The 17,407-nt window shown below is 40.5% G+C and overlaps 1 protein-coding gene across 2 annotated transcripts in view; it reads right to left on the bottom strand.

Annotated features, from left to right (window-relative positions):
• Positions 1-17,407, bottom strand: part of ift81 (intraflagellar transport 81 homolog) — a 112,252-nt gene that overhangs the window by 41,633 nt on the left and 53,212 nt on the right. For both annotated transcript variants that reach the window (XM_070886351.1, XM_070886352.1), the window contains exons 12-15: positions 11,352-11,501; positions 9,269-9,397; positions 1,793-1,882; positions 1,230-1,316 (exon numbers count right to left, since the gene is read on the bottom strand). In XM_070886351.1, the coding sequence (XP_070742452.1) occupies positions 1,230-1,316; positions 1,793-1,882; positions 9,269-9,397; positions 11,352-11,501 (456 nt within the window). The remainder of the gene's footprint in view (positions 1-1,229; positions 1,317-1,792; positions 1,883-9,268; positions 9,398-11,351; positions 11,502-17,407) is intronic.

Below are 17,407 nucleotides of genomic sequence, written 5' to 3'. Positions count from 1 at the left end.
GCAGCAGTATCCATTTGATAATTAATTTTGCTCTGTATGCCAACCCTAGGCCACCTCAAGGTGTTGGCTCTCACTAAAGTGAACTTAACCCTCCTGGATGTGTCGGGCCATCTCCGTAAGATACGCCACTCAAATGCCTAAGGAGGGAAAGTAAGACTGGAAATGGTGGCTCTCTCTGAGACTAAAGAATTGGACATATAATACCAAAATGCAAATACAGCACCACCAATAGAGGTAATAGCGATTCAGCTTCTGCCTACTGCCATGGAATCTCATTCTCAGGGCCTCTTGCCTCTGCTGCTCTTCTTCCATTATTATGCAGAATGAAGGAATGCCCATTGGAAAGGCCATTCCAGCTTATTTGACCGTCTGAATACGTGGGGGTCCAAAAAACCTAGGGTGCACTGAAACTGGCATCATTTTGTTTAAGTACAGGGCAGGTCTCAATAAGATTTCTTTTAAATCACTAAGAAAATCCTTATCAAGCAACAGAAATCTCAGTTATGCTGATACCAGGCGACTTTAGGCTGCATTGAGCGTAAATCTACACCAGCACATTATTCACATAAATCCAGGAAACTCGCGCGATCTGGTCTTTTGAGTGGGGTAAAGTTATGTAAATGAGTGGCAGAAAGTATCGGTAGATATTTCTCAAGTGCCGCAAACGATTGAGGAAATTCACCAGTAGCGAAGTTTCATTGTAAAACCATTGTAAATCACTTATAAGTGAGTTTCCTCGGGGGGTGGGGGTGGGGGGGGAATTAGTGCAATGTTGCTCTGGTGCAGTAGTTACGCCAAAACTTTCCAAGAAATTCCATGTCAAAATAATGAGTGTAATTGAAATGACACTTCAAAATAAATGACACTTCAAAATGTCATATTATGGGTCCTTAATTATTCAAGTGGATGGACAGCATCAAAAGGCAAGAACTGTTAACAGCTTTAGTACCTTCTTCATTGCTGGTTTCAGTAAACCAGAAACTGAAAGAGTCCTTCCTTTCAGGAGAGGAGGACAGGAAAAAAAAGCTTCAAATCTGGTTACTTCTGCATTCGAATAATAATCAGAACATGCATTGTGCATACAAAACATTTTTTGTATTGATTCCATGAGAGATTTATTTCATTATTTTTGCATTTCCAAAATGTAACGAACTGACACAAAAAGTCTAAAATGTTTTAGTGCCAGCAATAGCTACTGCATATGTAGAATGTGCATGGCCTTTTCCTACCTGTTCAAGCTTAGATCGATTGCTTTCCAAGCCTGCTGCACAGCTGTCATAGAGTGCTTTTTTTTCTTCGTACTCTTGAGTTAATTCCTAATGTGAAAGGGTAAAATGTCATGTAAATGAAACTGTGAGCTAGCAGCATGCGACACTAAAACAATGTGTGTCCTTGTCAATCACAGGTCAAGACCTTGTATTCTCAAATACATTCACACTTACAAGCTCATGTAAACCAAACAGGTGGCTTTACACCCTTGTATGTGGAGTGAAATCGCAATACTACATATTTAGGGTCTAACAGTTGACCTGCTATTGAATGCCAATAATATGTGGGCTTCGTGTTTGGTTAAGGCCGATTATTCCCCAGATAATACTCCTTCAAACACTTCCCTGTTCATTAATAGCCATTTTGTGACTGATACACAGACTGCAATTTGTCTACCAAATGACACAATGTAATTTGGTACTCCAATTTAATGTTTTGATTTTGCAGGCAACTGGCAAACAGAAGGACAAGAAGCAACATATTTCTGCATTATCGGCTTTGTTGTTTAAATTCCACCACCCACCTGGCACTTCTGTCGCAATGGTCGTAGTTCTTTGATGACTGGCGCCAGGGCAGACTTCTTTTCAGCAATAAGGGTATTAAGTTTCTTTATCTGTAGAAATGTTTTTAAATTAAAAAAAAATAAGTACTCATTCAAACTCTGTGCATTACCTGTTACAGCATTTCTTTTCCAATTACTCCAAGTCTCTTTTACTCTGCAACCTGAAAAACCACTATACAAAGTTAACTTGTACATATTGAAATTTCACCAATGAGATGCATTTTACACCCAACTTTTTCTTTTTTGTTGTGAATTTTACATCCCAGATACACATCTTGTTTGTATGGAATCTAAACTGGAGAAAATAAATAGTCCAGCAATGTAACATGCAGTTATAAATGTGACCATATCCAAGTCAATGCATGCCCATTTGCCTGCCCTTCTTATGTAAGGAATACATGAAGAGGAAGAGTGTTAGGAAGGTGGGGAGGAAGGGATAATTTGATGGCAACCTCCTCTTTCACCTCTCAGATGCCGCTCTGATTCCCAGCCCAAACTAATAAATTGAAAGTCTACATAGAAACATAGAAAGTAGGTGCAGGAGTAGGCCAATCGTCCCTTCGAGCCTGCACCACCATTCAATAAGATCATGGCTGATCATTCCTTCAGTACCACTTTCCTGCTTTCTCTCCATACCCCTTGATCCCTTTAGCCGCAAGGGCCATATCTAACTCCCTCTTGAATATATCCAATGAACAGGCATCAACAACTCTCTGCGGCAGGGAATTCCACAGGTTAACTACTCTCTGAGTGAAGAAGTTTCTCCTCATCTCAGTCCTAAATGGCCTGCCCCTTATCCCAAGACTGTGTCCCCTGGTTCTGGACTTCCCCAACATCAGGAACATTCTCCCGCATCTAACCTGTCCAGTCCCGTCAGAATCTTGTATGTTTCTGAGATCCCCTCTCATCCTTTTAAACTCCAGTGTATAAAGGCCCAGTTGATCCAGTGTCTCCTTATATGTCAGTCCAGCCATCCCTGGAATCAGTCTGGTGAACTTTCGCTGCACTCCCTCAATAGCAAGAATGTCCTTCCTCAGATTAGGAGACCAAAACTGATCACAATATTCCAGGTGGGACCTCACCAATGCCCTGTACAACTACAGTAAGACTTCCCTGCTCCTATACTCAAATCCCCTTGCTATGAAGGCCAACATACCATTTGCCCTCTTCACCGCCTGCTGTACCTGCATGCCAACTTTCAAGGACTGATGAACCATGACACCCAGGTCTTGCTGCACCTCCCCTTTTCCTAATCTGCCGTCATTCAGATAATATTCTGCCTTCGTGTTTTTGCCCCCAAAGTGGATAACCTCACATATATCCACATTATACTGCATCTGCCATGTATTTGCCCATTCTCCTAACCTGTCCAAGTCACCCTGCAGCCTCTTAGCATCCTCCTCACAGCTCACACCGCCACCCAGTTTAGTGTCATCTGCAAACTTGGAGATATTACACTCAATTCCTTCATCTAAATCATTAACAAATATTGTAAAGAGCTGGGATCCCAGCACCGAGCCCTGCGGCACTCCACTAGTCACTGCCTGGCATTCTGAAAAGGACCCGTTTATCCCGACTCTCTGCTTCCTGTCTGCCAGCCAGTTCTCTATCCACGTCAATACATTACCCCCAATACCATGTGCTTTGATTTTACACACCAATCTCTTGTGTGGGACCTTGTCAAAAGCCTTTTGAAAGTCCAAATACACCACATCCACTGGTTCTCCCTTGTCCACTCTACTAGTTACATCCTAAAAAATTCCAGAAGATTTGTCAAGCATGATTTCCCTTTCATAAATCCATGCTGACTTGGATCCTATCACTGCTTTTCAAATGCGCTGCTATTTCATCCTTAATGATTGATTCCAACATTTTCCCCACTACTGATGTCAGGCTAACCGGTCTATAATTACCCATTTTTTCTCTCCCTCCTTTTTTAAAAAGTGGTGTTACATTAGCAACCCTCCAGTCCATAGGAACTGATTCAGAGTCGATAAGCTGCTGGAAAATTATCACCAATGCATCCACTATTTCTAGGGCCACTTCCTTAAGTACGCTGGGATGTAGACTATCAAGCCCTGGGGATTTATCGGCCTTCAATCCCGTCAATTTCCCTAACACAATTTCCTGCCTAATAAGAATATCCTTCAGTTCCTCCTTCTCACTAGACCCTCGGTCCCCTAGTACATCCGGAAGGTTATTTGTATCTTCCTTCGTGAAGACAGAACCAAAGTACTTGTTCAATTGGTCTGCCATTTCTTTGTTCCCCATTATAAATTCACCCGAATCCAACTGCAAGGGACCTACGTTTGTCTTCACTAATCTTTTTATCTTCACATATCTATAGAAGCTTTTGCAGTCAGTTTTTGTGTTTCCGGCAAGCTTCCTCTCGGACTCTATTTTCCCCTTCTTAATTAAACCCTTTGTCCTCCTCTGAATTCTAAATTTCTCCCAGTCCTCCGGTTTGCTGCTTTTTCTGGCTAATTTGTATGCCTCTTCCTTGGATTTAACACTATCCTTAATTTCCCTTGTTAGCCACGGTTGAGCCACCTTCCCAGTTTTATTTTTACTCCTGAAAGGGATGTACAATTGTTGAAGTTCGTCCATATGATCTTTAAAGGTTTGCCATTGCCTATCCACCGTCAAACCTTTAAGTATCATTTATCTATTTATCTCTTTATTAATCTCCAAGTTTGTTGAAGTGAGTTTGGACCAGCTCAAAGCAGTTCTGCATGGGCCAATAACACAGTACCACCCATAACTGGAGACAGGTTAGCATTCTCATCCCGAGGGGTGATATGGCTATCTTGTACGTGGAATTGAAAATAATCTGAACTGGTACAGAACGCTCTATAATTTGAGTTAAGTTGTTTTGCAGATTAAATGCAGATCTGCTCCACATTTGGTTTTATTATTCCTGACCAGGCACAGCTTAACGCTGACACTGCAGGATAAAAGTGGAAAATGTGTTCCCCAGTATGACATCCTTCCTTCACTTTGCCAAACACAAACAAATGAGTTGAATTTAAAAAAATACCACTTGGCACTGATGTAACTGCTAAACAGCTCTTAGACTTGATTTTTGCACTTACAAATTAATTCTAAGTTGACAGCATTGAAAATTGTATTTTTTAATGGATTTTGACTCTTGTGTGCAAGTGTTTTTTTTAAATTAAAGCAGACATTGGGTCCATTGTGGGTACAACAGAATAAGAAAAAGAGGATAAGAAATAAGCTAAAGATGAAAGAGACAGAAGACAGACAAACCGCTGTACAGATGAAAGCCACAAATATAATACAAGAGTACACAGAGACACATGATGGAAATTCATAAGACAAAGTAGTAAAATGAAAGACAAAAGAAACAAGGGACTTTTAAGGCAATTACATCTTTAGCCAGGAGTTAAATTATATTATTTTATAGTCAACTAACAGAAGGGCACATTACAGAGTTACCAGCTTCACTCATGCTGCCATATGTTGTCACCAGGAGAGGCTGGGCACGTTATTGCAAATAAGAAGTGAAAAAATAGAGTAAGAATCCTCCTCAGGGAGCTCTTGTCCACCTTCTTGTGGCCAGCTTCAGAGTTCTGTTGCCAAAAATCTGAAAGCAAGTTGCCCAATTACCTTCTCTTGGTTTCAAATGGGTTCTAGCGATCATAATAGGGAAGATACCTTTAAAAGGAACTAGGCCTCACCCTAATTTTAAAAAACATTTTAAGGGAACATGGTACTGGAGTAGATTTAATGAGCACATTTCTAAGAAAGTACAGTACTAATGTGACATCTACATTTATGAAGCTAACATTACTATAGTTACGCAATGATTGTGATTTAAGTTAATACGCAAAACAGCTGCTCTACTATATCACAAATGTTTGTGGATACCTAACCAGTTCTGATTTGCAGTGAAAGGCCTCTACAGTAATGGTAATGTCTTTTGTTGGGTATGAATTAAATGTTGAATTTTCAAGTGACAATGTCGTTTTCTAATTAATTAACGGCATTAGAGGTGCAAGGGAAATGTGTGAAATCTATTTTTTTTTAATAAATCAGAATGCAATACATCATTGTCTGACTGCATTTTTTCATGAAGATGTCACTGAGTGTCTCATGGTAGGAAGAGAGAATACTGTATGCGGATTCTAATATGTTAACACATAAACTAGCTTCTACAAGAATAGTACACATCTACACTCACCTTAATTCACTCTCATTTAAATTTCTATGACCTTAGAGTTTGCTTTAAATGATTACATTCATACATAAATCGTATGAACAAATTATTGAAGGATGGGCAACTGAGTTCAATAATGAGCGAGATGCCTGGTGACTGAGGAAATGTACCATCATGACTGGCAAGTAAAAAAAAAAATTAAACTTGTGCAACATCTCCTGACAGTTTAGAGCCCAGAGGTCATACATAGCCACTCTACAGGACTGTGCCAACCCTCTTCTCGATCTTCCTCGCTGCAATGCTCCACCTCACACTCAACAAGCTCTCCGCTGGAGTGGAACTAAACTACAGAACCAGTGGGAAACTGTTCAACCTTCAACATCTCCAGGTCAGATCCAAGACCGTCCCAACCTCTGTCGTCAAACTACAGTACGCGGATGACACTTCCGTCTGCGCACATTCAGAGACTGAACTTCAAATCATAGTCAACATCTTCACTGAGGCGTATGAAAGCATGGGCCTTACACTAAACACCCGTAAGACAAAGGTCCTCCATCAACCTGACCCCGCCACACAGCACTGTCCCCAATCATTAAGATCCACAGCGCGGCCCTGGACAACGTGGACCACTTTCCATACCTCGGGAGACTATCAGCAGCAAGGGCAGACATTGACGACGGGGTTCAACACCACCTCCAGTGCTCTAGCGCAGCCTTCGGCCGTTTGAGGAAAAGAGTGTTCGAAGATCAGGCCCTCAAATCTGCCACCAAGCTTATGGTCTACAGGGCTGTAGTGATACCCGTCCTCCTGTATGGCTCAAAGACGTGGACCATATACAGTAAACACCTCAAATCGATGGAGAAATACCACCAACGATGTCTCCGCAAAATCCTGCAAATCCCCTAGCAGGACAGATGCACCAACGTTAGCGTCCTCGATCAGGCCAACATCCCAAGCATCGAAGCACTGACCACACTCGACCAGCTCCGTTGGGCAGACAACATTGTTCGCATGCCTGACACAAGACTCCCAAAGCAAGTGTTCCACTCGGAACTCCTACACGGTAAACGAGCCCAAGGTGGGCAGAGGACACGTTTCAAGGACACCCTCAAAGCCTCCTTGATAAAATACAACATCCCCACCAACACCTGGGAGTCCCTGGCCAAAGACCACTCTAGGTGGAGGAGGTGCAGCCAAGAGGGCGCTGAGCACCTCGAGTCTCGTCGCCGAGAACATGCAGAAAAACAGGCGCAGGCAGCAGAAGGAGCGTGCGGCAAACCAGTTCCACCCACTCTTTCCTTCAATGACTGTCTGTCCCATCTGTGACAGAGATTGTGGTTTCTGTATTGGACTGTTCAGTCACCTAAGAACTCACTTTTAGAGTGGAAGCAAATCTTCCTCGATTTCGAGGGACTGCCTATGATGATGATGACAGGACTGTGATAATAGCAAAAATTAATTCCACTTGTTTGCTCCAGAATTCAATGATTATAGTTAACAAATACTACAGAGAGATAGAAGTGATTTCACACAATCTGTTCACATGCTAACTGACCATCACATAAATCACACTGATATAAATTTGTTTAAACTTTAAACTAGCTCCGTTCTTGCATAGTTGTTGTTTAAAAACAATTTGAACTTTTCTTGAATATATTTCAGATAGAGATCAGCCAAGTACAGTTTCCACTCTCAGCACAAACACCAACTGCAAGTCAGACTCTGCATTTTTTTACCAGACCTTCTTCAGCAGACCTTGGGGTCATTTCCTCTGCAGTGAAATCATGAATGGCAGTGCTGTCCAAAGTCCAATTCTTTCTCAATGAATTCCACTCCCCATTCATTTCACTGCAACTGAACTTCACATTGTTACGCGGGGAGAAATTTTGCAAAACAAAAAACTTGTTCTTGAGCTGCTGGTCTGTAGTTTTGAAAGGCAACTCCAGAATACAAACAATTTATATTTAATACACAATCTGTTTTTAGTATCCAGTTTATTGGACAAATTACTTTTGATCATTTCATGTCTACTACTAAAAGAAAAGTTAGGGTTGTTGAATCACTATTTACAAAATTGCTCACAGCATGCATTAAAACTCGTAAATTTTATATATGCTCCTTTAAATGTGTAATACAACCTTATTGTTCTATCACTGAAAAGACAAATGTGAAATAGTACGTAGGTGTCTAAAATCATAGCATTTGGAACAATTCTAGTCACATTTTGAAAACAATTCAAAAAGGGAGATTTGTCAGCTCTGCCTCCAAAGCCCTCACTCACACCAAGAAAAGTTCACCATGAAGGAGAAAACAGAAAATAGGTCATCAGGAAAATAAGTAACAGCTGCATTTATATAGTGCCTTAACATGTCAAAATATTTCAAAGCACTTCACACAACAGATTATTTTTGAACTATGATTGTTATGAAGGCAAAGTATACTGTGAATAGGACAGGATCATAGTGTAAAAATGTTCTTTCCCATCATCAAATGATAAATATTTTATTTTTTATTACAAATCCTCTGAACATTAGGTTTCCTTGACCTTCAATTGTCCTGGGGATCTGTAGAAACCCGGTCTGAATTTTTCAAAATCAGGTCATCCAAGAGTAGGTTCTTTGAGACAACTGAGGTTATAGGGGATGGAGATAAAAGATATCTGAGAACCACTGTTATTATGAGCAGTATGAAACAATTAAAATGAACCATTTTTTCATGGAGATCTGAGAAGTATCTTTTTACTATACCACAATGTTGAAAGGGATTGCGAACATCCATTTAATGCTTTGCAGAGGGATTGGGGAGTGTAGAAGGAGACTGCTGAATGAGAAAATGTCACAAAAATGTAGCACAGGTCACAATTTATAGCGTAGTCCGGGCAAAAAATAAAACAATGTCATCTATTAATATATTTGAACAGAAGGAAAGAAATACTATGTAGACGCCAAAGTGTTAATGAGCAAGAATAACATAAGGATATTTTGGCTGGTAGCTTTTCTTTATGCAAAGTAATTTATAAAAACAATTTTGACTAGATGAATTAATTACTGGGAGGGTAGGATAAAGTCTGCCCATATTCACGGAGAATTGATTTAATAGGGTAATAACTAGCAATATATTATGTACTGGGCAAAAAGTGGAAAGACGTACACTTTACCATAATTACAATTGTTCTTCATTTGTTTCACAAATTGTAATATAGTCGTTATTAAATGTGGAACCACTGAATTAATTTTAGGTTTCATAAAAAGATGGATCACCATTTCAGACATCTCATCAAGTGTTCGTCCCTTCACTTCATCCAACTCGCTCTTCAATGCAGATACTCTCTCCAGCTCCTCTTGTGTGTCACTGAAGCCTGTAATACCATGCTTAGCTTCGACCGCTTGCTACAAACACAAACAGTTTGACAAAATTATGAAAAGACTAGAACCCAGCTGGCCATTTATATCATAAACAGTTATAACATAAGTGTCATCGGTTTGAGTTCAGGACCTTGGACATTTATTTTTAGGATGTTGAAAATTCCAAACAATTTGACGTAGTTGACATACACAGCATCTAAAATTAATCATATTCTTCCAATTCAGTGGAAATGTTATAACCTCTATTGGCATCTTTTATATATATCATGAAAGCACTGCTTAAAATATATCTTAGAATACATCTGTGAGACAGCCTATTTGTGCCATGTGTGAACGACTAAGTCTGATTACCAGCTTTAGCCTACAGCTGTATTCAGATCCCTGTGGTATCTCTTTACTGAGCCTGGCGACCCAGCAAATGTAGTGAGGGTGGATAACTGACAAGAAAAAGAAAAATTGAGAAGGACTCCCTATCCACTCTTCTGCCAACTCGGTACAAAGCAACATTAGTGGAAAGCAAGACAATGTAGGAAATCATGGCATAGGTGAATTAGGTCATATGCACATCACACCACACCATAATTTACTGGGACTGTTACCAATACCCTAGCTGAAGCCATGCAAAATTGATCATAGCTCTGTCCCCCTTCCACCCTGTTCAAGTCAATGGTGATCGCGAAAGTCATCATTAACAACTTACATTTATATACCACCTTTAACGTGGTTAAATGTCTCACGGCAATATTCAGGAGCGATTATCAAACAAAATTTGGCACTAGCCACACAGAGATATTAGGACAGGTGACCAAGAGGCAGGTTTTAAGGAATGTCTTAAAGAGGGAGTGGTTTAGGGAGGGAATTCCAGGGTTTAGGGCCTAGGCAGCTGAAGGCATGGCCATCATTGGTGGAACGAAGAAAATTAGGAATGTGCACAAGGCTAGAATTGGATGAGCACAGATATCTCAGAGGGTTGTAGGGCTTGGAGGAGGGGTGAGGCTTTGGAGGGATTTGAAAACAAGGATGAGAATTTTAAAATCAAGACGTTGCTGGACCAGGAATCAATGTAGGTCAGGGACTGCAGGGGTGATGGGTGAATGGATATGGCAACAGAGTTTTGGATGTGCTCATGTTTACAGATTACTGCGTATTTCTGGCTGAGGAGTTACTGAGCCTAATTGTTTAAGGGAGCTGCATTAACAATGATTATTACTAACTTTGACTTGCTTCAGTTATTGTAAATTCAATTCTACATATTTTAGGATATAAAAACAATATTTTATATAACAGACTACAGAACTTGAGATAACTGTAACAAGGACAGATATTTTACAAAGACGTATTACCTGGTGCTCCCCAAGAGAACAGAACAACCTAAAGAATTTGCAGCAATCCAGTTTCCAGCAACATTTCTTTAGCAAGTGACGATCAACTCTGTTTTAACTTTTGCATACAAAGAGCACAGTTGCAAAGGCAAAATAACTGGTGTGTAAAATTTTGCTAAAGATATTTTACTCTCATGTTTTGAATGTCGAATTGTTTGAATTACACTCTCTCACAGTTGTTCAAAGACATATCTTCCAATGTTATTGATAGTCATGTATTTCTTTTTAAATCAGTAACATAGCAGAAATAAAAAGAAGCCAATATTAATTCCTTGTAACAGCTTAAATTTTTAAAAGGGCACATTATGCTATCCAATTCAAACCAAGCATTATGAAATTAATATAGATAAAATTATAAACTCAGCTATCTGAAAAACATTCTACATGTTCAAAGATAAAACTGTAAAATGCCAGCTGATATCAACTTGTGCTTTTCTAGGTAATCAGTATAGTGTTAACTAAAGGCATGGGAACTTGGAGGGTCGACTGAAATGGTTTCATGGAAAGTTGTGTCATTTCACATGAATTATCATTTGTGTCGCAGAATGGTCCCGAGTTGGCCAGCAAGTGTATTGAAAGCCAGGATCTCATATTACCAGCTGTTGCTGTATGGCCTCATGCCGCTGTTTTAGAATCTCTTCTGTCCTCTGCAGGACACCGTACTCTGCTCTCAGTTCTGCTAGTTCTTGACGTTTCTTCTTATACACTGTACTCTTACTACGAAGCTTGCTGACATAGCGTTTGAACTAGAAATAATGGAAATTAAAGGGCAATGGGTTAACATAGTCAGTGCTTAAAAATAAGCCTAATGTCTCCGAGCACAACAAATACTGAAATTAAAGAAGTTATTAGTTTCAGAACTGTTTCAGAACAATCTCAGTATCTATAGAACAAAAGACAGACTGGCAATGCTAAACTCACAGAGTCACATTTTCTTAGACAACGGGGCATATTCTATAAAAAGCGCCCTGGGCAGGAAGCCAAAAATAGTCTAGCCACTGCTGTGCAAGAGTGTCAAATGCAGAGCTTCCCTGCCCCCTTCAATCTCATTGCTGTCTCATACACTATTAATTTGGGAACTGAAACGTTCAAATTTCTTAATTAAATAATTCATATATAAAAGTTACTTTACGTACTCTTATAAAGCATAAAACCTACACGATCTTTTAGAACCAACTTCATTGTTTGGTCAAGGGCAATTAAGGTCAGCAAAATAAACAGCAAGATATTCTATTTTACAAATCTTTGTTAGTTGTCCAAAATTCATAATATGTACTTATTTGCATGTAAATATCTTCAGCAATCAATTATAATGCAAAAGATCATTTCCATATCATATCATTAAAACAGACAGATGTTTTTCATGCAATTTCCTGTTGATTTTGTTTGCCACTGAAACATTAACTCACGAAAGGAATATTTTCTTCTGAAAGCTTTCATTTATAAATAAACCCTACACCACATTTTCCATAGTTACAGGATGCAAGTTAAATAAAGGTCATTTATACAAGGATCAATTATATTATATAAATCAACAACTTACACATTCAGTTTATTTATACAGGTATAGAATTATTGTAAAATGTAAACTTATGACCTTTATGATCTGTGATGGACTCAATTGTACATCATTCACTAATCTGGGATACTAAAGCATTTTTCTTTTTCTCATCCAGAAGCTGACTACAGTACATTTTTGAGAGTCCATTATGTTTTGACATTTCTTATGGCTAATGATGCTATTTAATCCCAAATGCAATGGAAAATTTCTAACATGAAGTCTCAATTGGATGGTCTGTGAATGAATATTTCACTGTCCAAAAATGTAATTGCGTAAGGCAAATAGTATTTGAAGCATTCCTATATGGAGCCTTTTATAATTCAGACTTCCTTGCGATGCTTTGAGCTTGTGTTCTCAGACAAAGGCAGATTCCATAAACAGTCCAGATCTCCCAAGAACCTAAATTTGTGCTCTTGTGTGTGCCAGAAATGAGATATCATCATAGGACTAACAATTACACTTCAATTATGTTATAATGCATCAGAGACAGTGGGATGCCCAACACACTCTCCTATATACTCAAGAAGGCAGTAAATACCTATTATCCAATTGTTACATTCAGGCTAAAACTAATAGTTACATTTATTTATGAATAAGATTACTTAGAATATTATAAATAATTGGAAAATAAAGATAAAATCACTTGAATTCAAAATATATTCTTCAGAACATACTTTTACACTTTCCAATAATCTACATGAATCAGTTTTTCATAGACTTACTGATGAAATGTTTGCACATGGTGAGACAATGACCAGAATTTCTTGAATATTTGCACTATTGTAATGGCATATCTATGACACTGGGTTAGTTTTCCAGTGTGAAAGTCCCAAGAAATTATGGATTAAGTGAATTAAGCCATTATTCACACTGCACCATAATTTACTGGGACTTATGTGCTACTCTGCTAACATGCTCGTCGAAACCATGCAAAATTTATCATCATAGAGCTGATCTGCACCCCACCCTCATCCTAGTCAAGTCAATGGCGATCATGAATTTCCTGGATTTATGTCAATTCTCGCCGCAGTCACTTAGACTGAAAAATTATAGTGGAAGTGAATGCATTTAAGTAATTAATAGGAACGTCAACATTAAAATGTGTACACTAACCTGCTATACTTAGCTATAATATTTCCTGTAAACTAATGGGAATTCCAATTTTAAATAACACGGACCTGTAATCATTCTGTCATGCCACAAATTATTTTAAATGCTTTCTGTAAATACTTTCGTGCACAATGGGCCGAAAGTTGCAGCCTCGCCGGGTGTGTACAAAGTGCGCGCGCGCCCGGCGAGGTCTCGCATATTCGTCCAAAGGAAGCCTCTGATCGCAATTTCCCCACCATTATTTTTCCCTCAGTAACTGAAATTTCTAAGACTCAAAATACAATTTTAAATAAAAATAATAGATTTGAAAAAAGACATTCCACAATAACACGATTACATTTATCCACTGAATTGTATTTTGTGCCTTTTAACACCTTCATTACAGTTTTTACTTGAAGAACTCAGCTTTTCCACAGGCATGGATTTAATATTGTTGCCCAGAGCTGTGAAATTGTTAATTTAATGCAGATTGTGCAATCTGAACATGTGCAGTGTATCTAAATTCACAGGATACATTCCTCATCCTGTATTTGTAGACCTCTAGGAAAAGTAAATATACTAGTCACTGACACCTTGGAGGAACAGCAAAAGAGGAGACAATAGAGAGAAGCTCTTTACTCATTCTAACTTGAATGAGTGGGTAGTAGGAAGGAAAGGCATGTGCAATGAATGGGGAAAGCATGAGTGAATTGGGGCGAGGATGAGAAGAGAGCCACTGAGGTTTGCAGGGCACATTTTCCCCAGACTCCCAAATTGCAGCAGACGGACCTTGGTTTAACGTCTCATCCGACAGACGGCACCTCCAACAGTGAAGCGCTCCCTCAGCGAAGCGCTCCCTCAGCACTGCACTGGAGTGTCAACCTAGATGTTTTGTGCTCAAGTCCCTGGAGTGGGACTTGAACCCACAATCTTCTGACTCAGAGAGTGCTACCCACTGAGCCACAGCTGACACTGCTAAGTTAAGAAACAGATCATATTCTCCGACTTACCATGTGCAATGCCACAACAGATCCAAGAGAGAGTGAGTGTAATTTTTTCTGCCACCTGCCTGAAGTCTATGAGATGATTGGGGGGCTGTCAATCAAAGTTACGACACTGAATGTAACACGTATCCTTGGATGTGGGAGCTCCCTTGCATTGGCCTTAATTAAGCCCCTCACTATGTAAATGCAATGAAACAAGTCCTAGGCCCTTAGGTGTCACAAGGGAGCCATTTTCTCACAATAGCATAAAACGCTTGAGATTTTAAATAACAATATTATTAGTTTACTGTTTAGGTGGGATCCAGGCTGCTAAACTCACATTAACAAAAAATTCCGTGTGCAGCCTTAGGAGTTAACCCTTAGAAGTTGAATGTAATGCTACATAATTGCTAAACGGTTAAAAAAAAATCCGACTGAAGCAACACAGGCAAAATACAAACTGCTACAAGTTTTGTTTCATCGAGGGTGGTTCAGGCAATAAATGTAATTGTTCCAAAGTTTTACGTGAATGCTTTGAATATTATTTTATGAATGCACAGAGACATAAGAAAATAGAATGTCTGTAATTTACATGGTCCAAAATGCACTTAGAATTTCATTATTAAGCATAAAAAAAAGAATTGTAACCAATTGCAATCTTGATACTGGGAGCATGAATTAAAAATAAAATTATTGAAAAGGTTATTAGGAAAATTCTGATTTTGTAGATCAATTAACAAATTTGAGCAACAGAATCACTGAACTTTGTACATTAAGTACATTCTGATCTTCAAAAGTTTTCAAAAGGTCTATGGATCTTATTCAAATATTGTGAAAAGAATGTAACATGTGTGATGTATGTGTCGTAGGTCATAGCCATCTGTTTTTTGGCAAGCCACAAATGATAATCATAGTTTGGTAACTAGAGCTGGGATACTACATACGCAGTAGTTACAGGCATCTCCCACCCATCCCGTCCCGCACCAACTGACTCAGATTACACAATAAGTGTGCAACTCCACCTCATCTCTTTCGGGGAACGAAAATAGCATTTATACGTTAAGCTCGAATTTCCACTTGCTGTTAGAAACATCACCTGCAGAAATATAACTTTTTTCTCTTTGAAAATTGGTAGCAATTACACCAGTGTTATATTTACCGTGCAATAACCACAAACATTCGGTCCAACCAGTGTAATGGAGACATTAACAAAAGACCAGAGAGCTATAAATATAATACCCATGCAATTCTCCATGGCTAACAACAGTACTGGCTTGCACTGTTATGAATATGAAACTGGTTTAAAAACAATGGGCCCAAGTTTCGAGCCGCGCCTAGAACGGCGCAGTCCCGACCTGGACGCCCGTTTTTCGCGCCACAAAATGCGCCTAAAAAAACCCTCCGTATTCTCCACCTCCCTGCAGGTCGTCTGGCCCTCGGCGCAGCGCAGCAGGAGCTGTAGGGGGCGGAGCCAGGTCCCTGTGCTGAAAACAGTGCCGGGACCTCTGCACATGCGCGCTACAGTGGGCATGCAAGTGCAGTAGCTCCAGGCGCCCGAAACTGTGTGGGAGGGGCCCGAAGCACGCAACCCCTAGCCCTGGCCGAATGGCCTCACTGGGGCTGCGTGAATAAGGCTCCTCCCACGGCCAGCTCCTGCTTCCTCCCGACCCGACTCCCGCCCCCCGCCCCCCCCCCCCAACCGGACCCTACACCCGCCCCAGACCCGACACCCGCCTCCCCCCCCCACCCCGCCACCCGCTCCCCACCCCCCGGACCGGACCCGACACCCGCTCCCCCCCCCGCCTCCGGACTGGATCCGACCTGACCTCCCTCCCCCCGACCTGACCGCCCTCTCCCTCCCTCCCCCCGACCCGAACCGAACCGATCTCCCCCCTCCCACCACCCCACGACCCGACCCAACGCCACCTACCTGTAAATCTGGTGCTGGGGACAGGCCCTGCCCGTTCAGCCTCCCTCCCCCTTCTCCTTCCCGCCCCCCCCCCCCCCAATCTCCTTCCCCCCCCCCCAAATCTCCTTTCTCCCCCCCCATCTCCTTTCTCGCCCCCATCTCCTTTCTCCACCCCCCCATCTCCTTTCTCCCCTTCTCCTCCCTCCCCCTTCTCCCCCATCCCTCCCCCTTCTCCCCTCTCCGTCAGAAACACAGACACTGACAGACAGAGAATGAGAGACACACAGACAGACAGAGAGATAGAGACACTGACAGAGACACACTGAGGGGGGCATCCCAGCATGCTGTTGGAGGGCTCCCGGTGCTGCAGTCGGTAAGTAGAAAATGTTTTACTTATTGATTTAAAAAATATATATTTCTTAATTTTTTTTTGATTGATTTATTGGTTGATTTATTGATGTATTTATCATTTATTATTGATGATGGCTCTTTATTTGTAAAACTGAAGTGTTTAATGTTTGTAAACTTCCCTTTAAACACCCCCCCCCCCCCCACCATTCCCTACGCCTGATTTGTAACCTATGCCTGATTTTCTAAAGTGTAGACAAGGTTTTTTCGAGCGTACAAAAATCTTCACTTACTCCATTCTAAGTTAGTTTAGAGTAAGTTTTCACTCACGAAACTTTGAAATCAGGCGTAAGTGGCCGGACATGCTCCCTTTTGAAAAAAAAATTCTGCTCCAAAGTGAAACTGTTTTAACTGACTAGAACTGGAGCAAACTAAATGTGGAGAATTCCGATTTCTAAGATACTCCGTTCTACACCAGTTGCTCCTAAAAATCAGGAGCAAATCATGTGAAAACTTGGGGCCTATGTCAGAGCAACATAAAACTGCTCACACAAGCACATGCCACTTAGGAATAGAAGTTACTTATAGCATACCAATTGACAGGAGACAATGAATTCAAATTCAGAAGGAGGAAATCGTATTTGCCATATTAGTTGTATCAATTAAGAAGGTTAACCCTTCCTATTTTCTCCCCTCATTTCAGAAGCCAAAGACTCATGCTAGAGTGTATGGTTTTCTGCAGGGTCTGTCAAGCCAAGTTGT

The sequence above is a fragment of the Pristiophorus japonicus genome, chromosome 8, assembly GCF_044704955.1.
Source record: "Pristiophorus japonicus isolate sPriJap1 chromosome 8, sPriJap1.hap1, whole genome shotgun sequence".
NCBI lineage: Eukaryota > Metazoa > Chordata > Chondrichthyes > Pristiophoridae > Pristiophorus > Pristiophorus japonicus.
Note: the sequence above shows the minus strand (reverse complement) of the source record. Positions and strands in the feature narration are given on the sequence as shown.